Consider the following 27,388-nt stretch of genomic DNA (forward strand, 5'->3'; position numbering starts at 1 on the left):
CATTTGCACACCAATATACTAACTAGCAAGCAGACCTTACTGTTGTGGTCTGCTTAAAGCCAGACTTTTCAGAAAGAGTTAGCATCTATAATCTTTATATAAAAACTATGTACAGTGCAACTGAGTAGAATGTTTTTACATACAAATGTAAAAATCTGTTTATACTCATTTTTTCAACCAATACAGAAGATGCTGTGCACACCAGTAGACAGGGAAAGAGAAAAAAGAATATCCCTAACCAATGCTACAGATCAAGTTCTTCCTGTATCCTGAAAAGACTCAAAAACGTGCTTAAAACCACTGCAAGTTTTTCAAGTGAAATCTGAATAAGCTGACTGGAATCATGTTGTCAAATTCAAACCCCATTTAAACATAGCAAGACATCTCAAAAAAAATTATCCCAGAAACAACACTGAAGTTTAAGTTTCTTTCCTCATTACATGCTTGTTAAATCTAAGTGCCTTGGCTTGACACTTTGTTCTCTATAAATACTCTCAAATAAAAGCCATTGAAAAAACCCAAAACACAAAAAAACAGAAGAGAGATTTTGTTCAATCCAAACCTTTTAGGATGGAGCTGACCAGTGTGTTCTGAAGCTATTATTGCATTTATCATCCTGAAGTCAGTCTTTTAACAGAGCTGGACAGGACAACTCACTTCAGTGTTTTCCAAAACCTTCATTTTTCACATGAAGTTCAAATTGAAAGTCTTTTTTCCCACCTCCGTATGTTTCATAGTAATCAAGATCTACTACGTACTACTTAAGACTCTCTGTAGTTTTGGTAGGTAGATTACTCACTGAGTTAATCACTAATTAAGCTTTTTGTTTTGGTAAAAGTTCTTAAATTCTTTCATCATCTCATTTGCGCATGTCAGCCAGCTCCTCCCCTTGCCCCCCTGCCTGAACAACAAGCCCAAATACAACTTCCGCAGAGAGCCTGCGCAAGACAGTACTGAGGCTGCTTCAAGGACAAAACACCTGCCATTTCCCACTTGACAAAGATAAGATTTTAAGTCTCAGCATGCATATATAACATCTACAATTCACCCATCATTCTTTCATCAAAATACATACTTCCTAATTACAGAAAATTATCACAGGACCATTACAGATGTACAAAAGAAATATACAGTGGTCCAAACAACATTTCCATCTTCCATGTAATATTTTACCACCTTCTCCTTCACTGACCCTCCCTCATCTGCACCTCCTTGAGTTTTATAAAGCCTGATACCTTACATCTCACAAAATATCTTTCTAGTTGATCACATAAGTGATTTCAGTGGCTATGACTCCAAGACGAAGTAATAAGCATCAAATTAACACCATTACTAAAAAGGTGAGAGCAACATGTTTGTAAGCTTAGAAATATAAACTTTTACCTCAGTTGTAATGCTACTGGCAGCTATATTTTAAGTATATACAATTTTCCAGCAAAATGGTGTAAGCAAAAAATCTTTGGTTAGCAAAGCAGAAATACTGCATGAACTGCAACTTCATCAACAAATTTCAGAACGTCATTTCAGTGAGGCATGCACTGTTAAAGAGAGGTTTCTAAATTTCAAGCCAACTAGACTTTAAAATAAGTTCACTTTCATAGTTTAGAACCAGAACAAACCATGTCCAAACTACATATTCAAATTTTTATAAAAATTAAGGTTTAACATTTATTTTACATCTAGCTTTCCACATCCATGTGGGGACAAGGAATCAGAATGTACATAACTATAAGCAGTGCAAAAGTGGTGCCAGTGCGAAGTCACAGATGCACAATAAAGTGATAGTACAAGACTAGAGTAAACGAGGCTATGGATGTTAAGAATGGAGACAAAAAAAAAAAAACAAACAAGGAAAAATATGAAGGGAGAGGGCAGGAAAGAGGAGAGTCAGATGTTTAATAATGCCCTTGTTCTGCAAAGATAAACTAATGGCACAAGACAATGTTTCTTGTAGAACAAAAATCCAATAGCAATGAGTCTTTATTCACGTTTAGTCACCTGACATGAGGAAAGTGTCTGTTGCATTAGAATAGTCATCAATGTAAATGGCAGCATGGCTGAACAAGTCCTTTTCAATGGTAACGAACATCCCACATAGTAAAGTCACTTCAACACAGCCTCATGACAATTCCCACATCAAAACAGTACTTTATTTTATATTTTTTTGCCTCATCATTACTCCCACATTAAGATCTTTCAGCTGTCAAGTGTACATGGTGAAGAAAAAGGTTCTCAGTCAGCAAACACGGGTGCATCAGGAAGTATCTCCACAATACACCACTTCAGATCTGCTGGGTCCCAAGTCCATCCTTGAACGCTGGGCTCCCAGCACCAAGTGTAGCACACTACTAAGGCTACACGACTATGTTAGCTTATTAATTCTGCATACATCAGGCCGAACAATGTGTCAACCTGCAAGAGACTGAGCATTATAACTGAAAATGGCAAAAGATTCACTCTAGTGAACTTTACATCATTATCTGATGTTAAACAATGAGGCAAATCCCAACAGTATATACAAAAACCAGCTTTGCTTTTACAAAAGATTTTGTTTCCCATATTGATTAATCCAGGCAGCTAACTCATTGGTTTATGCAACTTTATTGAAGAAAATAAATCAATTACTAGTAGAGCTATTAGTTGATCACTCATCCATTGACAACTTGCATCATTTATTCAGTGCTATATTAAACAGTGTTTTGGAAGACAGATTAACTAATAGCTCCAAGCCTCCTAACAAAATTTAAATGAATTACAAAAATGTTCTCAGACCCTATTTTGGAATACAAGGGATGTTTGACTTCCAATTTCCATTCTCTGTAAAACAAGAACTGGTCATTCCTTTATTGACATGCATAAGATACATCACATTTTCTGTTCTGCTGATGCTATAGATTCAGTACCAATTCTCCAGACACATCAGTTATGAGCAAAAGTATATAATAAAACCTCAGTTCTCTAACATTGGAAGGTTTGGAACAAGATGGATGTTGCTACAGCAATGTTACTTCTTTGATGGAAGAAAACTGAACATCCATCTCCCCCCCCCCCCCTTCAGGTGGTATCTTCAGTATCTGTTAGAGCAGTGAGGAATGTTTGTTTTAAATCTCATAACCAAGTTAGAATGAAGACATTGGCCACATAATACACATGCTCCATTAAAAAAAATTCTGAATCTTGGGCAATTGTTCTTGTGTAACTACTTTACAGATTCTAAAAGCAGTTATTGTCCAAAGCTGGAAGAACTAAAGTCTTCTCAGATGAGCATGTGCATGAATGGAAGGAGGTAAACAAAAAAATAAAAAAGATGAGGTCTGATAGGGGAGCAGCCGGATAAGAAAATCAAAAAAGGAACAGTAATTTAAAGTTTATTCCAGCTATAATGCAGGTTATTCTGACTTTAAGGTAGCATCACATGGCATACTTCTGAGTCCATTCCCGAGATATTCTGTTGTACCTGCAAACAAAACCAGGATTTGAATTAAGTGTCAGCATGAAAATGACAAGTTCCTAAACAGTTAATGATTAAGTATCACTTTATCCCCATCTCCCTATTCTCTTCACATTGAGAGAAGTCTCTTTCTATGCTAAGGTATACTTGAACTGAAAAAACTGAACAAATCCCTCCCTAGACTAACTAGGATATTCTCTAATTTATATTAAACACTTCAAATTCAAGACAAACAGATTTGCTATAAGTTTGTTGTGAAAAACTTCTGAAGGGGAAGGAATAGAGACCACCTGCGGTGGGAGAGGCAAGGGGAGCATTCTGTTCAAATATTGTCCTTAGGTAAAGATTACAGAGTATCACATGCCATAAGTGAAGATTACTTGGTTAATAATATCATTGGATACAGAATGCCAAATTTCCCATTTCAGAGTAAAACAATATTCCTTTCCACATTAATATACTGCTCAAACAATTTTTTAAAAGGACATTAAAAGAGCATTTACGTACACTACTTCCACAGGAACTGAGCTGACAATTAGTTTATACTTAACTCCATGCTTGTCAGTAAGAAGTTAATTTTCAACTATACAAGCAGAACATAATCCCCGTATGTTTTCCTAGTTTATACGTAGAAGACAGACACTGCTGAATAATAAAAAGTTGAAATTTGGATTGTCTAAATTCACCCACGTCTATGCATGAGGTCTTGCTGCAGGGCATCACTTTTAACGAAATTCTGACAAAATCTGGGTAAATACTCACCAGAACAAGTTGACAAGCTGGCTCAAAACTCGATAATTATTTCATACTATCTTTTTTTTTTTTTTTTTTTGGCCATGCAAGAGCAGTATCTGTGAGAAACAGTGACTAGCCAAATACATTTCACACTAACCACAGATCAAGCTGTTAAATATCCAAGTTCAGAAACTGGTGCATCCATTATCTGTTAGTTAATCCAGTGCCTTAGAGCATGCAGCACCCAAGTGCTGACAAGTTTCCATTTTGTTAAATGCACCATAATGTGCAGATATTCTTACCCTACAGCATAGCGTATTTCTCTGTCCACTCTCTTGCTAACCTATTGTACCTAATTGGACAAGTATATTTAGCATTAATATAGATATATAAAAAACAAAGTGTACTTCATATAATTCTAGCTGTGCAAAATGTTAAAAACAGGCAAGGAAAAAAACAGTTGTTTCAACACAGATAGGAAAAAAGTTATGAAGTCTTTTTTCAAGGGGAGCACCAAAATTAAAGGCCAAGCTGTTAGCAAAAGAAAGCACCAAAATAAGAAAGCTATCTTTTCCTCAATATGAAGATCTAACTATATTCCATTTATGCATGATAAGCAAAAAACTGGGCAATACATACTTTAAAATACTGCCAAGCATGTGAGAAAAAGATAGTCTCCTTCACCCACAACTTCAAAGATACAAAGCCCCTTTGTTTTTAAAATCTGCACTACCAAGAATAGGTGGTACTTTGACACACAAATTCTCTCCATCCCAGATTTTCACAAAAGGCTCACTCAACACAATTGCTGTCTGACAATGCACTCTTACAAAGTTTGTTATAACATTAGTCTTATGCAACTCTGTACTTACTTGTCTCTGTCTGTTTTATAGATACGTGCAATCTCTGGCACTAGTGGGTCATCTGGATTTGGATCACATAACAGTGAACAAATGGATAAGAGAACTGTAAAAAAAAAAAAAAGAATTCTCAATAGCAAAACAGGAGCAACAATCTCAGAAACAATGGAGCACGTATCTTTGCAATAGCACAATGTCAGCACAGAAGAGAACCTAAAAAGCCTTTTCCTGACATATGGCCAAAATAAATTTGTAACCCACTCTAAATAAAAAGCCCAGGAATGAATTGAAAGTTCATAAGAACTATTTGTTTCCTATTTCCCAATGCTTACAGCTGTCAGTAAGCACACAGGAGAACAGCACTGTTGTTCCCTGCACTATGACGCAACGTAACAGCCAACAAAAGCATGTTATTATATATTCTGATGACCAGCATGTTCCATGGTTTTAATCACTAAAACATCTTTTTCAAATTTAAAAAAAAAAAAAAAAAAAATCAGTGAATTCTTTCTCTGTTGTATGTAAGGTAGCAACACCTTGGTCTGCACTCATAAAACTACATGTATGTTGTAAAATAAAGGAGTAACACTGTTGTAGGCAGCTATGAGGACTTCATCCTCTACTCTCACAGCAGCTTTGAAAGAAAAACAATAGTGACACCATCAAAATACAGGGAATCCACATTCAAATGACAAACCTACTCCTTGGACAGATAGAAATTACAAGGTCTATCTTTTGAAACCAGTGACCAGTGGCCTTGAGGCAAAATAAAATCTGATCATCAAGAAAATATTTGAGAATTAACTGTTATTTACTATAGTAAAATGGGGAAAGCTACAAATCTATTGCAGGATAAACTGATGTTTGTGCTGAAGTACAATCAGCAAGCTTAGTTCATGAAGTAATGTAATACAAAGCCAGCGCACAGTGGCAGAAAGCAACATGTATCAATAAGTTTTCTTTTATTCATCTGCCACAGAGATATGCCAATGTAAGAATGTAAGTCTGCAGGTAATTCGAGACAGACTCAGTCAAAAAACTATGCAGATTTCATTAGTAAAAACTGCCTTTAAATTAAGCTTTAAATTAATATGCAAGTGTGTATCTACATGGACAGCTGCAAACAAGCACTTTCTCACCCTTAGCTCAAATACACCAACCACAGGCCTGTTTCAATCCAAATGCTGGCAGAGTCCCCTGGGACACAGCTAGTAAGCTCTGCTAAGAATACCGAAGCAAATAAGTGGCCAGGCAAGGCCTTAAACAGCCATGTAGCAGAAGGTGTTAGAAATAAAACAAATACCCATTAAAACCACAGTAAGATACCATTATCAAATTGGCAAAACACAGGCTAGAATGAATAAGGGAAATCAAGCGATGGGTAAGAACTCAAGACAATCAAAGCTAAGAGCACAGTATTCAATACAAGATGGAAACATTTCTCTTTCAGGAAATTTACCTTTAGAAATAGTTAAAGCAGGAGACCACTGTGATCTTAGAATATCAAGACAAATGCTGCCATTACTGTTAATATTTGGATGATAGATTCTTGTTGTAAATGCAACCTGCAACAAGAAAAAATACACAGAGTGTGTTTCGGTCTGTAATGACAGTGACGTCACCCTTTCTTCTCAGTCAAATTACTAGTCAACTCAGTTTACTCTAAAAGAAAAGGATTAAGCAGTTAAACTGCATCAAATTCATGGAAATGCACCCAAGCCACAACCTCTTCATTTCCAATTACCAGGCACTCTATTTCAAACAGAGAGAGGGCAAGTATGAGGCTGCGTTTTAATCACAGGTGCCTGCATCATGATGAAGACTCTCAACAGAAGGGCCTGAACCACAGTAACACTTCTATCACAGAGCTAAAGAACTTCAAACATTGCGGTCACTTCAAGTGTGCACTTTCCTATTGACCAAAAATTGGAAGACAGCGCTAGTGGCTGATAAAGCTACAGAAAAAGCATCTTTCACAATTACTGCCAGATTCTAACAGACACCATCTTCACTGATTTTAGGCAAGTTAGTCCCTATCCATAGTGTCACATTCCCATAGACCAACCCAAACAGCTACACTGTAATACTTGACAATCCCCTCAGCAAGAATTCTATTATAAGTAACACAAAGCTAATGAGTTTTCCTAGCAATTAAGAAAAACAGAACTAAAAACCAAACATCATTCCAAGACATTCAGAATTCACATATATGAATTTGCTCCTAAAATACATGCTAACACACCTGTTCCTGTGGTAGTCAGAGAGGGGCCTAGCCATCTAATATACTGTAAGAATGCATGAAAAGAAGTGAGAGCTTGACAATATTACAACACAGATGCAGACAATTTCTGTCCTGTACTCGGTTCTTTAAAGAGCATTAATTTCACAAATGAGAAAGCAATACTCACCTTAGGTGGTTTGAAAGGGTAGTCTGTAGGAAAGTGAATTGTCAAGAAGAATACACCACCCTGATATGGACTGTCATTCTGTCAAAGGAAAGAAATAATTCTCCTATTATCATCTTTAGGATGAAATATCACTGAAGATGTTGTTTTTAAATAAACAAAAGGAGAGGAAATTCATTCCAACAACTGAACTGTTTAATCCACCAATACAAGAGAGATGCAATTAAAATTCAATTACTACTTCCCAAGGTAAGTGATACAGAACAGATACAAGTCACTTTCTGTACGGACCTCTCTGAGCTAATGCTTCATAGAAAACAGCTTCTCTGACAATACACTCAGGACAACTTGACAAAAGAAAGCATCCAAATGCCTCTGAGACATCTCCAAGAAGTAATGTTAACAGAGCCAGGGGTGTGTGTGGGGGGGTGGTGTGTGTCACGTCAGGTTAGAAAACCTGAAGTTCTGTATTTGGAGCTTATTGGTTATGACCACCCAAGTTTACAGAAGCCAGCCGGTTCTAAGGGCCTCCCATTCCCTTTTAAGTTCTGCCCCTAAGCCAAGGGGCTTAGGCATTGCTCAGCCCTGCAGAAAGCCTACAAATACAGAGCTAACTCTTTGTGCCTTGCAAAAAAAAAAAAACAAACCAATCCAAAACAAAACCTCTCCCACCCTACCAGCACCACCAAACAAAAAAAATCCCCATCAAGATTAAAGTGACTTCTTCCTCCCTTTCTTACAGAAATTCACTTTAATCTAGCATGGAAGAGTATTTTACATTTCCCTGCTCCAAGGCAACAATTATGGGGATAATTCATCCAGGAACTAACTATTAGCAGTAAAGCAACACATGGAAGTAGAAAAAAGCTGACAGTAGGGAGAGAATAAATGGAATGACTAAATAGGGATTGTTTAAGTTACTAGTTATGAGAAGAAAGATGTTAGAAGCTTTTACTTGAAACTACAACTAAATTTCTGAAATAGAGCTAAAATTTCATTGTTTAACCTGAAGACTACAGTGCTTTCAATTCCAGATTCAGGGCTAGGGAAAACGATTTTGAGACACAGAGAATACACTTCTGAATTATTTGTAAATTGAATTTTCATATTAATTCAAGAACACTTCACCAATGTAAGGAAATAACTGCATCTTACTTAGTTAAATAACCAGGAAATGAAATTCTGCAACACAAGACAAGGGACTCAAACCTGAAAATATGTAGGTTATACCCTATCCAACCTCTGCTGAAAACCTAGCAATCAAGATACAACCTCATGTATTTGGTCAATAGATACTATGTAAGGCCTTGAGGAGCCAGAAAGCAACCCTTTTACTGCACATATTCTGGGGATACATTTTAGCAATTACAGAAACCCCTCTTAGAATATGTTAAACCAATGCAAGCTCTCTTACGTCTACCTAAGAAAATCACAGCCTGTATAATATCCTATTGCAGAGGCGGAAGGCCAGATGATTGGTTCCACAATCCTCATCTGTTATTAAAGGCACTAAGCAACACCGCAGGAGCACTGGAACTACTAACGCCACACTTCCGTCAGGATACTGCCTAGTCTTGAAACAGGAATGCAGACCTTTTGACACCACAAAAACCACATGGGAAAAAAGGAGCTGTACATTATTAAACCAGAAGGGGAAGCTAAAAATAATAATCCTAATTTAAATTCAACTGATGTTTAATACCTTATGACCATGAAGACACCAGCCATGTAAAATCACGCTCAGTATAGTGCAGAACATTCCTTGCCATTTTAGCATGAATATAGCTATTAAACAATTTTATCTTTTTGAGGCACCTAGTTACAATCAATGAGACCAGGACTTTGAAATGGAGAGCCATTTTTCCAGTCAGGTGAATCTCTAATAAGCACATTTTCCATAACGATCTCCTAAAACCACACTTGCCACTATATATAAAGTCAGGGCAATTCAACATCACTGATATTTAATTCCTGCTCTGTAGCCTCACAAGAGGCATCACGCTGTGGCTTCTGTGCAGGTCTACTGGCATCCAATATTTGTCTTCTCAAGTTACAGAAGGTTTTGTTTTCTAAATATAGATAACCAGCCCTGAGAACTTCAGATGTCAAGTGTTTGGAGGTTACGTTTTCAGTAAAGGCAAACATTTGCCTTCTTTAATCGAACAGGGAAAAAGTCACATTCAGGTTTCAGATGCTTATGAACATTTAACACAGACTTTTTTCCTCCAGTCATAACTGGAACCTCACATTTCAGTGACTTTTTCCCTTGTACTCCTAAAAGCATTCAAGATCTCAGTACATGACACCAGATCAAATAAGGATCCCATGTTCTGTTCTAAGATCCACCCAAAAGCATCCCAACTAATTCCTCACACTGGGACCAGCTCCTAGTACAAAGTTCATGCTAGATTAAAACTTTAGAAAAAGTTAAATGCAAACAAAGTTTCTAGATATTAAGTGATAATGCCTAACATTGCTCTAGAGATCATTTCAGCTGAAATACATTTTCTCAAAAAACATTCCAGCAATAAAATAATCAGACTGATTTTTTTTTCTCCTCCTTAATTTTCTGTTACTGTAAGGAGTACCTCTAGCACTAAAGCTTGATAAGGAGAGTTAAAGAAAAGTAAAACAAAAAACCCCACAGTTTCCTCGTGAATAAGAACTACTAGTTCAATATTACATCACAAGAATTAGAATACTTACAGGTCCCATAATTGTGGCTTGCCAATGAAACACTACAAAAGAAAAACTCCGCATTATTATCTATGCATGATATGCTTTGAGTTAGCAGAGTAAACCAGAAAACTTAAGGTTACTTACTGTCGTCTCCAACGGGACCTGCTGAACACTGTGCTGGAGGATCACGGGCTAAGTCACTAAGTTCCTTTAGGAAAAAAAGAACAAACAAGAACTGTTCAGAGAAGGAACACTAATGAACTCGGTCATTTTTACTTCATGTCCAGCAAAAACCTTTAACAGTTTTTCCATATACAAACACAGAAGAATCCGCACTAGCAGCTATTAGAACCACTAGATCAGTATCAAAGATGTCTTTATAAAAGCCAACAACTACCAAAACCAGCTATGAAGATAAACAGCTACAATGACTATGTTTTTCCAAATAAGTATCACTACTGTAAAGACACCCTTGCTGAAGAAGGGACAGAAAGGAGCAGGACACAGAGCCTGAAGTGGGCAAAGTCTAACCACTTTCTCATCGAGATTTTCAAGGATTCAGTTACAGCTAGAGAATCCTGAAGTGGGGAGAGAAAGCTATTGATGAGTCTTCATGAAACAGAAAGTACTAGGTATGTAACAGCCGACTCAGAACAGAAAGAATAAAAAACCGACACAGAACCTCAGTTTCATTTTCCCCACTACCTCCAGCAGGGATATATCTTGCATAGATTAAAGGAGACAGGAAAATTAAAAGAGGCTGACAAGTGTTGGAATCAGGCAAAATATCTGTATTTATTTTAAACTTCACATTTAAGACAATTATGCCTTTAAAATTCTGAATAACTGAGCTGCAGAAACAGTTCCCTCCCTCCCCCATTACAGAGGGAATGAAAACAGAAACTTCAAATGGAGGATCCTTGTGTAGTATCAAGATTGCCGTGATCAATCAAAGCAGCTCAGCATTAATTTGTTTAAATGCTCCGCAAGTTACTTGTTTGGACAGTGTCTTATAATTAAATTTATGCTTTCAATTGAAGTATGTAACAGATACCTTCCCTCTTCCCTGCTCTCTTTTGAATCTAAAAATGGTTTCAGGAGCTTCTATAAATCTACACTTTTCAAGGCACCTAGAAGTCATGAGCAAAGGGAAAACCTTCAGTCCCTCTCCCATATATTAACAGTTGCACACAAGTTATTGTGCTACAGGTCTATACAAGCCATTAAAACAAGAACTTCCCATTACTTTGCCAAACATTTAAGAAACCCAGGCATAGCTATTATGCTGGAAACACATGCGTATTTGGACCAGAAAGCTAACAGTTTTGCCTGGGAAGATCCCAGCGTATATCCCCCAAGTTTCACAAATTCTGCACTTGATAAAAATTTAGTAAGCGTAAGCCAACACAAAATGGGAAAAAAAAAATACGTTCCCTGTAACTTAAACACCTTGTTCTTTGGTGAGACGATAGCTCCTGCAAGCACAGGGAGAATAACACTACTTCAACACGTAGAAGTCCATACATTAGAAAAAAAACCCTAAAACCCACCAGAACTGCCCCCTCCCCCAAAACCAGCAAGAAAACTTAGTCCTGCATTTCCCCACCCTACACAAGCTAATTCTGATGAACTTTCCAATTAACCAGATTTCAGTTTTGCAGTGGAATCAGACTGTTCCATAAAACGGAATTGTATCGGTTTTGATAAGCAATGGCACAGTGAAGTTAGTATTATGGTTCGTTTCATTGCTGCTGTTATTTAGAAGTGTGGGCAACAGCTCTTTCCAGATCATCACAGTAAATCCATTTAGAGTGCATTTCTCTACACTCCCCAGTTATTATTGGGGGTGCCTTTGATAGGCTTATTTCTGCCATAAAATACCACTTGAGGTCCATATGTTGTTCAGTACCCTTCAGAAAAATTTGCTAAGTTACATTTATATTATCCATGTACAGGCAAATAAGAAATGTAAGAGAACCTTCAGATATAAAGCTTTTTTAATTTTCAGGATGGTTTTTTTTTTTTCATTTAACAAGTACAGCAGGTTTTGTTAATCAGGCTTATTTCTCATCTAAATATATTTTCCAGTTCTAAGAATGATCAATCATTTCCAAAATCTGAGAGGAAAAAGATATTTTGTCCCTTAAAATAAGTTGTAGCAATAGAATAAGCAGAAAGACACAAATGTTACTATTTTAATGTAGTTGTGTAGTTATTACTGGATTATGTTATTTCATCAGGGAAGACGACCAGACCCTGTTTTTTTAAAACTCACAGGGTCTAAGAGCTATGAAAAGGCTCTTCATGCAGTTTATGAAAATTATGAAAAGGAGCAGCATGAAGACAAGGACAAGAAAAGATCAGCATGAAGTGGACTGTCAGAGGTATGTGTGCTAGACTAGAGCACTCTTCCAAAGGTACTATATCTCCAGAGAAGCAAAACATCAGTACTCAGTATAAAAATAAGATATTTTAACATAGCAGGAAAATTAGAGTATACCAATAATTCAATCAGGAAAAGTAAGTGTAAGTAGGATTGCAGATGTAGGACAAATATTAAAATTACTAAGTTCTGGTGAAAAATTTGTGCAAAAAACCCTTCAGCAATACGAAGAATAATTTACAAGCTGAAACACATGAGTTTTTAATATTCCAGTCTCCAAACATTTCAAAATAACATGTCCATACAGAGCTACCCCTTGTAACCACTTGAACTGTTCCAGAGAACAAACAAGCAGTGATTTTCATAAGCTAAAGGACTAAAGTTTTGTCTGGCCCAAAACACTTCAATAAAAAAACCTAATTGTGCTAAACAAAGCAGTTCAAAATACAGATAAGGTAGGAACACGATACACCGCTTAGCATTTCAACCACAGAGCAAGTAATTTACCCACTAAATTCAGAAAGAAAAAAGCTGAGGTGGCACGCATTCTTGTATTTGCTTCTCTTGGGTACTGTGGTCAGGAGAGTAAAGTTTGTAGTAAAGCTGTTTGCTTCAGCAGAGCATGAAGTGTTGTGGAAGAACTCGGGCAAACATGAAACAAGGACTGGCAAGCTTTGCCTCCTTGCAGTAACACCAGACCTCTTTCGCCTCCCTGTTAAGTGCAGGACACTTCACATCTGCACAAGAGGAGGGAGGCTTTTTGCAACAACGGAGCAGGAAGTTCTCTCTGTGTAACTTTAAAGTGCCTCCTTCTCAAAGCTACAACTGCTGTATCCAACAGGCAAACTGGAATAACTGGAAACTAAACAAGCAGAGGCACATGGGCTGTGATATTTGGAGCACAGCTGAAACACTTCATTCAAGGAAAGGGAGGAGGTGTTTTGTTTGGGTTTTTTTTTTCCCTTAAAGCTTCCCACTCAGCAGCAGAAACAAACTGACCCTCCTTCTCACCTCAGCAATCAAGAGCAACTATCCTGTAACAGGAAAATATTAAATTTGAAAAATATTTCTGAATCAAAACTAACTTCATCATTTCCATAAGACAATTAAAAAGTAATTTTTAAGAAATCAACTCATAATTGTACACCTGCTTTCACCCATTTCTCACCAAGAAAGTAAAGACCACGTTAAGTTTCATTTTACAAAGCAGAGTTTCACTAGTATTTTACAATTTAACTAGTATTTTAGAATTAAAAAATCTTCCCAAGCATTGTTATGTAAAATTTCTACATATAAGAGCTTTATACTTCATTCCTTCTGCTGCAATACTTACTATGTCCAACTTTGCTTCTTTTTGTTTACCTTCAAGTAAACAGCGCTTTCCTTTGTCAAGAGGTACTAAGCTACACCCCAAACTTTGTTAAAAATCCTCAAAGTAGAACTCAAATCTTCCTGGTGTTAGCTGCTATAGTTTTTCACTCTACAGGTGGTTTAAGCAAAAAAATATAAATTCCCAAGAAGCAAATTCCAAAGACTTTACATCAAAACAATACACCAAATTTGGTTCAGAGTGGTGTCTTACACGCCTATCGGAAAGGATTAGTCTTGAATTACAACTGTGACTAGTAGTTTCTGGCACTGCCAGGGGTTTCCGGTATAGCTCCAGCATATCACCATTTCTGTGTCCCAGTTTCCAAATATAAAGTTGTGATAGTTCCTACCTCTCCACAAGGATGGTTAGTCACTCACCATTTTACAGATTTAAACACCGTTTAAGGAGTAAGCGCCAATGCTACTGTTAGAGGACAACGGCAATGTAGCATATACAAGAAGCAATACATGTACAATTTTGCAACAGTTTGGGAAAACAGGTAACTGAAATACAGCAACAGTACTCGTCACTGCAACAGACAGACCTGCTTTAACACAAATTCAGCACCATGGTCTTCTGCCAGTTTCACATTAAGTCTGTAGCAAGATGTAGTTTTATTGGTGAAACAGCCCCATTCTTAATCTTCTCTCTTCTCTTTCTCTACAAATTCATCAAAAAGCTAACCAAAAATAAACCAGTATTTTCAGGAAAAAAATGCCTATAAAACCTAACTAATCTGCTTGTTTTGCACAATTCATAACTAAGATAGAAAATATGGCTTATGCTTCAAGTGATGATGCAGAACACTGACATGTGAGTGTGAACGCAGGACTACAATCTTATTATAAACCACAAAAGCATCTTTTTTTTCTTGACAGAAGAGCTGCTAAACAACCCTCAAACCACTCCTCTCTACCAGCTATTTAAAAGATTATAGAAGTCATTTAAAGGATGAAGGAAATTTGAAGAATGACAAAGGATACCTCATCCAAATATGCATGACCAAGACAGTGAAGGAAAATATTTAAGGGAACTAGTCGCTTTTCTCACAGAAGTTTTCAGGTCTTGCCAAATCCGTAAGAAATGACAGCCTGATGCCTACCAAGCTGCCTTCTTGCAAGGTACCAAGTAGAGCAGCACTAGTGTCAGCTCCTTTTCTTTCCATTTGTCCGAATTCATACTCCCTGTGGCACAACTGCTACATTTTTCTAGTTTAAGCTGGAAATAGCCAGGGCTTATTTTTAATGGTAGTAGCTGCTGACTTAAATACACAGTGGCAGAAGATCACTCCCACCAGAGTGACAGAATATCACTCATTTTCCTCCACATGCATAAACTCTCAGTTAGATTTGTGGTGGGTTGACCCTGGGTGGACACCAGGTGCCCACCAAAGCAGCTCTATCACTCCCCTCCTCAGCTGGACAGGGGAGAGAAAGTATAAAGAAAGGCTTGTGGGTCGAGATAAGGACAGGGAGAGATCACTCACCAATTACCGTCATGGGCAAAACAGACTCGACTTGGGGAAAATTAATTTAATTTATTACCAATCAAATGGGAGTAGGATAATGAGAAAATAAAAACTAAATCTTAAACACCTTCCCCCCCATCCCTCCCTTCTTCCCAGGCTTAACTTCACTCCCAATTTTTCCACCTCCTTCCCACCAGCAGCACACGGGGACAGGGAATGGGGGTTGCAGTCAGTTCATCACATGTTCTCTGCTGCTTCTTCCTCCTCAGGGGAAGGACTTCTCACACTCTTCCCCTGCTCCAGTGTGGGGTCCCTCCCACGGGAGACAGTTCTCCACAAACTTCTCCAACATGAGTCCTTCCCACAGGCTGCAGTTCTTCATGAACTGCTCCAGCGTGGGTCTATATCACGGGGTGCAGTCCTTCAGGAACAGACTGCTCCAGCGTGGGTCCCCCACAGAGTCACAAGTCCTGCCAGCAAACCTGCTTCAGCATGAACTCCTCTCTCCACAGGACCACAGGTCCTGCCAGAAGCCTGCTCCAGCACAGGCTTCCCACAGGGTCACAGCCTCCTTTGAGCACCTGCCTGCTCTGGTGTGGGGTCCTCCATGGGCTGCAGGTAGATATCTGCTCCACCATTAACCTCCATGGGCTGCAGGAGGACAGCCTGCCTCACCACGGTCTTCACCACGGGCTGCAGGGGAATCTCTGCTCTAGTGCCTGGAGCACCCCCTCCTCCTCCTTCCCAACTGACCTTGGTGCCAGCAGAGTTGTTTCTCTCACATATTCTCACTCCTCTCTCTGCTGCTGTTTTTACACAGGTTTTGTTCCCCACCCCCCTTCTTAAATATGTTATCACAGAGGCGCTACCACCGTCACTGACGGGCTCGGCCTCGGCCAGCGGCGGGTCCACCTTGGAGCCGTCTGGCATTGGGTCTGTCAGACATGGGGGAAGCTGCTAGCAGCTTCTCACAGAAGTCACTCCTGTAGCCCTCCCTGCTACCAAAACCTTGCCACGCAAACCCAATGCAGATTTAATATTGGTTTATAAAGATTTAATATTGGTTTGTAGCACAATTATTTGTTAAAATCATATATTGCAGCTTTCTGGTTTATAATCAAGAAAGCATAATGGAAAAAAAAGGGGTTAATTTGCTTTAAGTTTCCAGACAATGACTCTTTCTACCTTGGAGGGCATGAAAGGTGATACACAATGAAATCAGAAGTTTAAATTAAAAAAAGAAGGGAAAAAAAAAGAACACTTAAGCCAAAGAAAAATCAACATTTATTCATTTGAGTGCTTGTCTAGTGTTGTCTGTGTCAAACAGGATATTTCAAACTCTAAGCATCCAAAAATTCATCACTGCATTAGCTTTACTCATTAGCTCACAGCTGAAAACAGCTTTAAAAAAGAAGGAAGGATTGGAAGCAGCTTTAAAGAAGGGGAAGAACATTTAAGCCTGTTTGAAGATTAAGAATTGTCAACCAGCGAAGAGCTACTGCCTCATCCCACACACCTGCATTTGCAACAGTCTTTCAACATGAAAATTAATTACTCCTGGAAGCAGAAAGTAACAGTTTGAAAGAACACTGAATGTGGATTTCTAAGCTGACTAAGAAAGCAATGGCACAATACACACGATAAGTGTAACCAGCAGAAAATTATCAGTTTCAAACAAGCTGGCCTTTTGGCTAACACTTAATAAATGGATAAAAACAATGTATAATGACAGTGCATAATACAGAAAGATGCAGGTTCCTGTCGTTTAGAAAAAGACATTAGAGCAAATATGTAGAGAAAACGCATGAAGAGCAGTCACAGAAAACTGCAAGGGCCAAAGAGCACGGAATAGTTTTTAAGAAACCCAAAACATGACCAGGAATGTAACAGTTGTGATCGTCTCTATCTTGATGATTCTGCTTGTTCTATTTTTCATGGTTCTCCTTTCTCAAGCTTTTAGTACTAGATTTTTCAGGTTACACACTGAATATTGTTTGTACAACGTCCAGCAACAATATCATAATGATATATTAAAAGAGAAACATAGAAATATTCATGTTTTAAGCCTCGCACTCAAGGAGGGAAATGCCAGACTGCTGTGCAACTGTAATTAAGTCACCATGTGTGCTTGGACTGTGATACAAACTACTCGGATGACTACACGCTATCTTTTCAAAGGACCTGCCTTTCAGTTCACAAGCCCTTTCTGAATGAGACTATTGTCTACAGCTCTTCTCATCTGTTCTGAAATTTGGAAGGTGTACAATGTAGGTAATGGTTTTCAGAAAATCTCAGAGTTAACGCAGCTAAAATGGCTCTCTATTGTATTCCAACCTTTCGCAGAGTTCACCTCTGTAGCTGGAGAGATCCAACTGGAAAAGGAGCTCAGTTACCAACTTTGCTTTCCTGGTCACTCACTGGAGGCATCCAGAACAAACTGAGGAAAAAAGGTGGCAACTGCACACCTACAGTGCTTTGAACTCAAAGGTATAGCTTGTTTCCCCCAAAGTAATGAAAACCCACAGCAGCTGTCTTACTCAAGACAAAGAAAATCCGACTGCTTTACACACATCAATTCTGAGGTATTATAACAATTACCATTCCCTGAAAACAAGAGAGCTATTAAAACACATACGCTCAGCATAGGATGAGGGCTGTACACATCGACTAAAGTACGTTGAAGGGAAAAGTGCGAAGTGATGCACTGGTTACTACCTACCCATTCAATGATAACTTGGTATTTGAATTCTGGCATTTCCACGCTTTTGAATATTGGACACTGAAACTTAGCATACAGGAAAAACCTACAAGTGAAAAGTAAGAACCACACTGATCCTTGGTGCTGTAACCTCAGACTACAGTACAGCCCTCAGAGAAGAAGGTAACTCGTGTAAACGGGCCACAAGAGAAGCAGCAAGATGCACCTAGCTGAATAAAACAGAAGGACCGGGAAACAAGGGGACAGATTAAATGCAATATAGACAAATGTGAAGTGATGCACTTGGAAAGAAGTTATACCCAAAGTAAGGCACTCTGGCCTGATGGCTACCACTGAGGAATGATATTTTGGCATTGTGATAGACAATTTCACACAAATGCTAGCTTAACACTCAATAGATGCTGAGGTTTGGCCGCGTTACATGAGAGCCTTCCAACACACCGCCCCGCAGCTTGCCAAGGATGCAGTAACGTACAGCAGAACCTCAGCCACCAGCGTTTGACACATCAACCAGAAGCACCATCTGTACACGCACTGCCCTGGACTCGATGCAACAGACGCCTCCCAAAGTTTGCCAAGCCTACACAAACAACAACTTTGGGGACTGGCAGCGTATGGGACAAGTTTTTGTAGAAATCACAAGCGCCCTTAATTGGGCACTTAACTGCGGTAAGCCTGCACTTTCTGAATAAATACAAGAATTCTCCATGTTCTCAAGGAAATGTATGGAAAACAGGATCATATAACAGAAAGTTATCAAATTAATATTCTAACAAATAACAGCACATCTGCAATCACAGTGTGGTGAATTCATTGGTTAGATGTAGTCTGCGATATTATTCTGAAATTTAATTATTTAACCTAATGAACTCTGAAAATCAGCTCTCCTTTTAAAAAACTGCCTTGACTTTGACCAGTCCTTGTTTTGGATGAATCCAAAGATGCAAGTGAAAGCTACTGCAATATACCGTATGGGTCTATTCTATGAACACAACTATGTGGGGATGATTACACTAGCTTATCTACAGCTCTACAATTACCCTATCATAATATGCAATTGTGTGTAACTACCCTTCATAATGGTTCTGTGTTTTGAACAGCCAGTGGTAGAGATGCAAAACTAAAGGCCCGTCTATAGGATTAGGTATAGTTACATACAAAATCAGCTCACATTGAGCCAACAAAGCGTTTAAAAAAAAAAACAGAAAAAAAAACAAAGCGGTTTCTGGAGTGCAGCTGCTCTTACAGTGGAGTTCCACCTCAGCTCTCTAGAGAACACTGATGTCCACACGGGTCTTTAAAAAATAAACAAACAGATTATGAAGCAAAAGTGTTTAAGAGCATATTTATGAACTGATTGTAACCTGAATTAGGGGAATGGAAGGGGGCCATTGCTCACCTGGCAAAGTGTCATTCACAAGATCCTCCTATATTGTTCAAGATAGGAAGAAATTAAAACTAAGGCTAAAAGGAAAACTAAAGTTTGCAGTTATCTGACTTACAGAATTATACGGCGTTATTACTCATATAGGCCAGCAAAGGTTGGGAAATACTGCCTTAGAGCAGGACATTCATATTTACTAGAAACCTAAAAGAGCTCTTGGAAGAGCTCACAGAAGTGATGAGCACTAAACTCCAGTTAGGCCAACCTAACTCCAGGTTACAGAGACAGCTTGCTATAAAGTTAACTGAGTGCTTAACACAATTCTCATGCCCTCCGTCAGGAAGACCTACAGCACTTTAGCATCTGCACTCAGTTCAGCTTGCAACTCTGGTGTCCAGATGCTTGTGGAAAGGATTAAACATTTGTCTCCTCCTTTTTTTTACTGGGCCCTAACATTTGCAAAGCAGTCCGCAAACCTCCCATCTTGCTTTATGAAAACCCGAACAAAAAACCCGTAACAATTACACTGGAAAAAACTGCAGGAGATCTTGAAGATCTCTAGCGTATCATGCATCTCAAAGCGATGAGGTTCAAGATAGAGGCTTCCTCTATACAAAATTTTAATACTTAAAGTTTACTGTTGGGAAGAAGGCTTGGAACAATCTTTAAACAAAATAACAAAAACAATCCCATCTATTGAGCTTTCAGTCTGAATGCTGCAATACTCGATTTGGCTCATTTTTCAGTATTAAACCTCGTCTACATCCAAGTGTTTTACAAAGAGCTGCCCAAGGCATAAATGCCGATTTAAACTTATGAATGTAATTTTAAGTAATTTTTTTTGCAAGGCTTCCCCAACACAACCTACCACATTTAATGTATCAGATCAGTGCCCTGTAAAAGCCCACTGAATAGAAAGTTTTTTTTAAAAAAAGCTCCAGTACTTTTGAGGAGTTGAATTTAGATTCAAGAAGTTTACAAAACTGCCCAGCATGTACAACTCAACACAGTTTAGGACTCTTCGGACAAAGCCAACTTGACAAAAGCAACTGCATATAAAAAAGCACTACTGACTGCACTCATATCTACATTATCACTGCTGCTTTCATTTCTCATCTGGACTAACTTATTTTTTTCTGCCTATTATACCAGCAGGTTACTACATCACATCAGTCACAGAAGAAATGCATGCCTACATAACTCAACCTTTTCAATATAAGTTACAGCATCTTAGCTTAAACTATCAACAAAAGTCACCTTATACTGAGATATCAGACCTAGTGCTGAAGTGCAGACTGCACGTTCCCATCTGCCAGCTCTGATGCACAGGCGAGGGACCTGTACGAGAACACAGGGCAGACAAAGTGGCAAAACCTTAATATTTGCAACAGAAAGATTTATCGGAGATCGCGTATCAATGCCCTAATCTGAATTACACAAAAGCTCTACCCTTTTCCGCTCCTCCTTACCAGCTGTCGCTTGACATCTCAGACAAGGTTAAGAACCTCCATCCTCTCTCTCCTTCAACAGTTCAACCCAGTGGACGCAGAGAAAACGTCCGCGGGCAGGGGATGATGCCAGGCTAGAGGTGGCCTCCACAAGGAACAGAGGTGCCTTTGGCAAGAGGCAGTTTACTGCTCTGTATTCAGCAGCTGCTACTTACAGCTGTTTACATCCCCCCCTTTCCTTCACCCATTAACGTGTGAGCGAAAAGAAAGGCATTAGTGCTTCAGAGCTGGTTACAGACTGGGGCAGCAGCTGAAAGAGAGCTCATTCTGTGGAGTTCTACATCAGCTCTTCTGGAGAAGAAACTCACACAGGGAGTAACAGCAAAAGCACTGGCTTACTTTCAAAAAGAGATCTTTAAAAGCTGGAATGATCATAAAGAAAACGTTGGCTAGACAATTGTTTTACCCTGTACATTATCCCACGCAAATCTTTAACATACTAGAGAACTCCGTTTTTAAGGTATGCAAGAGGTACCCATCTAATGGAATATTGATCTCTGAAGTTCTGTAAATTACTTAAGTGAGATTACAATCCCCTTCTGCCCCCATTCCAACGCACACATTTAAAGATCTATTCTGACTGTGAACTTGTTCCACAGGCACAGTGCCCAATTAACAACAGAAATCTTTACGTTACTGCAGTCCAAACTTCCTAGTTAAGGAAGCATCACATTTCCTTTCTCATAAAAAACAACCAGTTCTTAAAACACGTCCAAGAACTTAATAGCAAATGCTGGACTTGAATATAGGTATCAAACCTACCCAATGGAAGCATTATTTCCATTTTAATGATCTTAATTTTATACTATAAATGTAACTTCCGACTATTCGGATAAGCTAAATTTTAAACAGAATTTAAGTGATGACAGCTTTCACCTGATGCTGAATAATTTTATTCTGACTTTTAAAAAACACTGATGTTCTTTGATACTAGTGCTTCCCACACCCCATTGCCGAAATCTCATGATTTCAAATCAACCACTGCCTTCTGGCTCAACATGACCCTTCTCACCACTGAGTGCCACAGTTGCACTGCATTGTCTACTTAGTCTACCCCTGGATACTATAAATAGTTAGGATGAATTAACTAAAAAAAAGTAATTCAATACATACAGAGCGTATTCACAAAGGTTTAAAGCATTGTAACTAAGCTTACATCAACTGCATTTCATTATCTAGTTAATCTTAACTTTTTGAGCCCCTAAAGAGACAAATCCAGACTTATTTTTAGACATTCATTCAAAGCGTAAGATCAATCATGTAACTTCAAGTTATTTAACTATTTTGAGTAAGCCCAGCAAACTAAATCCAAGATTGCCTGCAAAAATATTGTAGGTTTCATCCAGAGAAGAAAACAGTTCCAAACAGCTTTTTTAGTTAAGCTATTTTTTTTTTTTAATTTCATACTAAGTTCAAAAGAAAAGAATATCAGTTTAAAACAAAAGTAATAAGCAGGCTTTGTAACTCTCTAACTGAATCACCTCTACCAAAGCTACACCTTTGGTTAAACTAATGCAGATTTCCATGCTGCCTTCACTGCTGCATATTATATCCAATCTCTGAAAAACATTATCCATGTCTCCAGGGCTAGTGGCATTTCTTACTATGAGCATCTGGAGGAGGGGGGTTAAAGTTGCAATTAATTATACATCTAGGAATAGTGCTGGAGGCTATAGCCTTGAGGGAAATAATTATTTAGTCTCCACTCCACCACTGTCAACGGAAGCCTTCTATCTGTGCTTAAGTAGCAATAAATGGTTTTGCCACCTTCAGCCTTTAGCTTCCAGGATGCCAACTCCACTCAAGATTTTCTAATAAAATACCGCAACATAATGATGCTGGCTTGTGCTATGCTTAACCAAATGGGCGTAAACACAGGAGGCACAAGTTTTCTTACGGATTTCACAGATGAGACATTTCATGCATAGATCTCCTGTATTAATTCTATTTTTAGCTTATCAAGATCACCACTTAGGCCTTTTATACTACCTCGCTTTAATGGATGCGTACAGCAGTGATAAAACGGATATATATTGATGATGTAACGTTGCCAATTTTTCTCAATTTTACGCATTCCCAATTCCCTGCTCCTACATAAACGTTTCCTTACTACCCGATCATCATCATTCGAACCGGAAGCGCCAACATGCTGCAGTAATTACGGCACATGCCTTTAGCAGGTAACACTCAACACTTCAGACCAAGACAACTGCCACAAGCATGTATCAAGCATTAAGATACAAGCTCATAAATCAACATGAATTTGTTGAAAATTGGAGGAAAAAAAATTTGGGAAAAATGTCATCCTCGGGGAAGGAAACAGTTAAAATTAAGATGTAGGTTCACATTATTCCACGGCAAAAGCACTTGCTTGTTATACCACAAAAAAGGGCGGCCACTCCTGTGCAAAGCAAGCCCTATCAATAAAAGGAGAGTTCTGCCAATCACAGGCAGGCTATCCCCAGGGCAGACGGCACAGGTGCGATGATGAGCTCCAGCATAACATGATCTGTCTGGGACTGGCTACGTACCTGACAACTACTTCAGTTTGGAGAGCACTTTATAAAGGGTGTTCCAGAAGTAGACAAGCCAACACATAACATGATACTCATGAGCTTTCATTTCCAAGCCAAAAGCAGAATTTGCTGGTTATGTTTTAAGTAGGGGTTGTTGTATTCTGAATGTGTAACATACTTCAGATTAAATTTACACACACTAACACAGTCTGAAAGTCTGATTTACCCAATATAATAAAGGATTTTGTTTTGCTTGATATGTCAAGTCCACAAAGAGGGAGTCGGCCAAACAGACTGAGAATACCTTTCGCTGGTGCATTTGGGATGTCCTCTGCTGCAGGAGACAATGAATTCTAGTCCTGACAGGTAATACCACAAGTCAGACTAAATCAGCTACGTGTGATTACAATGCTCTGAGGTCCTGGTCTCTCTTTAGCCTGTTCTGATCTCATGCCAACAACGTACTACACGGAAGCAGAGAGTCTCAAGGTCTGATCTGTGACCTTACAATTGGAAGACAGGGAATCCCAGCTCACTGGTGACAGAGTGCCATTCTCTAGCTTTACCAGTTGGCAAGATTAAAATCTAAATTCACAACCACCTTGTTACAAAATTGGCCCTGCTATTTTTGGATTTCAGCCTCCATCCCAGTAAACATTCGTGTTGGAAACCATGCTTGGGAAGAAAGCAACTTGCAAGCAATGGTTTCAGTCTAGCAAAACATCACTTTCCAAGTTGGAAAATACAAAATCAAAACTGTGAACTGTATGTGAACTTGGAAGTGTACCTTGTAGCACGGTATGATTAAATTGATTAAAAATAGCACCTTTAAAAAAAAAAAAAACCCAACAAAACAACCAAAAATCAAATCAAAACAAGAAAAAGAACCCTAACCCAACTGTCTCACCAATCTTAAATTCTAGCACCGGGTAAAGGAAGAAGCTTGCTACTACACAGTGCCGTAGAGCATAAGGACCAGTACAGGACAGAGACTGCACACAACAGGCCGAAACCTTCAAGTCAAAGAGATGACTTATTGAGTCAAGAGTCATGCTGAATCGTTTTAAGGTTGTGACCACGAGATTACTACGTAAGTGGGGGTTTGCCTTGGTTTATATTTGACAATAAATTCTTACCTGCAGCGCCTGAATGTGTTTCATAAGCACGAGTTGATGACAAAGCATACCAGGGAGTATCCTAGCTGTGTTTCAACTCAAATGATATCATCCACTAATACAGGGGAACAAGTTCTGATGGCAGATTCAAAACGAATTGTTTTGAAATTCTTGTGAGAGCGTAGCTGTAATTCGTAGACAATTAATTTAGCTAGCACTAATCCAGAACAGATTTAAAATTTTCATGTATAACAGAACTATCTTTTCACTAATAAATTATAAATAACCTCATTTTGACTAAAATATGCTCACGAGCACTGCCAAAGAGATGTGAAATTACAGGAAAACTAATAGGTGGCCAACTTTATACGCCGTCTATAGAAGGTGTTTTGCGCACCAAAGTTTACTTCGGCGATTTCAGGACCCGCTGACTTTCTGCCATCTTGGCAGGCTACGAGATGACCAAGAAACTCCTCTCAGCTCTCGACATACGTAAACGCTCCACGTAGCTCGCGTAGGAGCACAGACCAACAGCGACTTCCCGGTAACGCCACTGCGCTCCCACCGCGTTCGCAATTACATCTCAGCAATTCCCAAACCGAAGCGCCGCCGCCGCCGAGAAACCTCTAAAGCTGCCCGAGCGCGACCTCACGTCGGGAGCCTTCTTCCCTGGGAGAGGTTTAAAAAAAAAAAACCCAAAAAAACCTTTCATCACCTCGGCATTTTTTCCGAGTTAGCCGCGAAGTTACTCCACCCGGCTCCGATTGTGCAACGGGGAGGCGGCGGCGCGGTGCGCGCTCCCGCCCGGCGCGGGCTGCCAGGCGAGGCGGCGGGGCAGGCGATCCCCGGGCGGCGGGAGGGCCAAGCCGGCCCCGGGTGGAAGGGCGAGAACGCCGGGAAGAGGATGGCACCGCGGGAGCTGCTCCGGAGTCGACGGGAGCGCGGACGTGCGTGTGTGTGTGTCATGTTATTGCAGAAAGCGAGAGATCCCGGAAAGAGCCCGAACTAGGCGAACCCGCCGCCATCTTACAATGCGGGAAAGAAGTTGCACACCAGCGGGGAGAGCCCGGCCCGAGAGGCCAGCTGCCTGCCCCGGCGAGGGCCGCGATCGGACCGAGAGCCCCTCCGGCGCACACGTACCGGCACCATCCGGGCCGGCCGGCGACGGAGGGCAGCGGCGGCGACGCCACCGCCGCGCCGGAGTGGCCTCGGGCTGCGCTGACATTTGAGCGTCCCCGGGAGTTGCCGCTCCCCGCCCGCGGGAGCTGCGCCGCCCGCGCCCCGGCCTCAACCGAGCCCCCCCGCGACCCTGGCCGGCCTCCGAGGTCCCGGGCCTAGGCCCGGCGAGAGCGGCCTCACCGCCCCAGCCGGGCCGCGGCCTCGCCGGAAGGAGCCGGCCACTGCCCGGCCTCGCTCCGCCGGCCTCCCGGCTCCCCCTTCCCTCCCCCGCCGAGGCTGGCTGGCGCACCCAGGAAGCCGTGCCCCTCTCCTCCCGGGGCGGGGGCGAGGGGGGAAGGAAAAACCGAAAATACAAATAAAAAAACGACCGAAGTGAGGAGCGGGGGGGAACGGGGGGCAGGCGGAGGAGGAGCCGCGGCGCTCACCTTGTTGATGCGTTTCAGCGCCATTGTGTGCGAATGCCGCCGCCGCCGGGCCCGTCTGTGCGCCGCGGTGACTCCGCGCTCCGCTCGCGCCGAGGGGGGGCCGGGAGGGAGGGAGCAAGCGAAGAGGAGGAGGAGGGGGAGGAAGGCGGAGAGGGGGGAGGGGGCAGCTGCGTTTCTCCTTCCTCCGGAAACAGCCGAGGGGGGCGCCCGACCGGAGCGCCGCGGCCGCCCAGAGTCCTGCCTGCCTGCGGGCAGCGAGGCCGTGCGCCGGGGAGGCTGCCGGGGGAGCGCTCCGCCCGCCGCGCCGCTTCCCCGCCTCCCGTCACCGCCGGGAGAAGGAAGGGGGGGGGGGGTGTGTGTGGGGGGGAAGCTGAGAAGCGCCGCCCGTCCCAGGGAGAGAGGGCGAGAGAGCCCAGCACGGCTGCCGCCGCTGGCCAGGCCCAGACGCCGCGGGAGGGCTGGAGGCGGAGCCGGCGGAGCGGGGCGGAGCGAGACACGCCGCCGCCGCCAGCACCGCCCCTCCCGGGGGCGAGGGGGGCAAAGCAAAGGGGCGGGAGAAGCGCCGCCGGGCAGGCCGCGCGCGTGCGCCGCCTGGGTGTGCCGCGGCCTGACCCCGCCGGAGGAGGGGGCGATCTCGCGAGCGGTAGGCGCGAAAGCCGCGCCGGCGCGCAGGGAGGGCAGGCCGGGGCGGGGGAAGGTTCTGGGGCTACCCGCGGTCGCCCCGGTGAGGGCGGCGCCCCTGCGGTGCCGCGGTACCGCTTCCTGCCGCCGCCCGAGCAGGGCTGCCCGGGCGTTTCGCTGCGGCGCGGCGGGCGCGGGCCCGCGGCAGCCCCTGGGCGCGGCGGCGCGCACCGCTGACGACAAGCCCCCGCCCCGCCGCCGCCCTCCCACGAAATGGCGGCGGCGGCCGGATCTACATGTGTGCGGTGACGGGGCGGCGCGGTATCCCTCCGCGCGTCAACCAGCCTCCCCAGCTGTCTGTCAGCGCCGGGGAGGTGTCACGAGGAGCGGCGATTGCGTTGTCCGCGGTCTGTGTCGCGTCGGGCCGCGCTGGGGACGGGCATCGCCCGCCTCCGTGCTCGGCAGCGGAGGCGCTTCCCGCGCGTCGCGGCGCCTGGTTCCTCGCTCGTGCGGTGTCTATGTGGCTGCGCGGCGTCAGGCCGGGAAAGGACTAGTTCGAGCGTCGTGC

The 27,388-nt window shown here is 41.6% G+C and overlaps 1 protein-coding gene across 2 annotated transcripts; it reads right to left on the reverse strand.

The window, feature by feature from the left end:
- Positions 1-1,962: 1,962 nt before the first annotated feature.
- UBE2D3 (ubiquitin conjugating enzyme E2 D3) lies at positions 1,963-26,658 on the reverse strand. Of its 2 annotated transcripts, XM_068403009.1 has the most exons (8): positions 26,200-26,657; positions 10,275-10,338; positions 10,158-10,189; positions 7,455-7,532; positions 6,506-6,611; positions 5,059-5,152; positions 4,489-4,538; positions 1,963-3,457 (listed from the first exon to the last, which is right to left on the reverse strand). In XM_068403009.1, the coding sequence occupies exons 1-7, from the start codon at positions 26,221-26,223 to the stop codon at positions 4,490-4,492; spliced, it is 447 nt and encodes a 148-aa protein (XP_068259110.1). In that variant the 5' UTR covers positions 26,224-26,657; the 3' UTR covers positions 1,963-3,457; position 4,489. The 2 variants fall into 2 exon arrangements, with proteins under 2 accessions (XP_068259110.1, XP_068259111.1); XM_068403010.1 differs by lacking the exon at positions 4,489-4,538 and having other exon boundaries at positions 26,200-26,658.
- Between the last annotated feature and the right edge of the window lie 730 nt (positions 26,659-27,388).

The sequence above is a fragment of the Nyctibius grandis genome, chromosome 6, assembly GCF_013368605.1.
Source record: "Nyctibius grandis isolate bNycGra1 chromosome 6, bNycGra1.pri, whole genome shotgun sequence".
Classification (NCBI taxonomy): domain Eukaryota; kingdom Metazoa; phylum Chordata; class Aves; order Nyctibiiformes; family Nyctibiidae; genus Nyctibius; species Nyctibius grandis.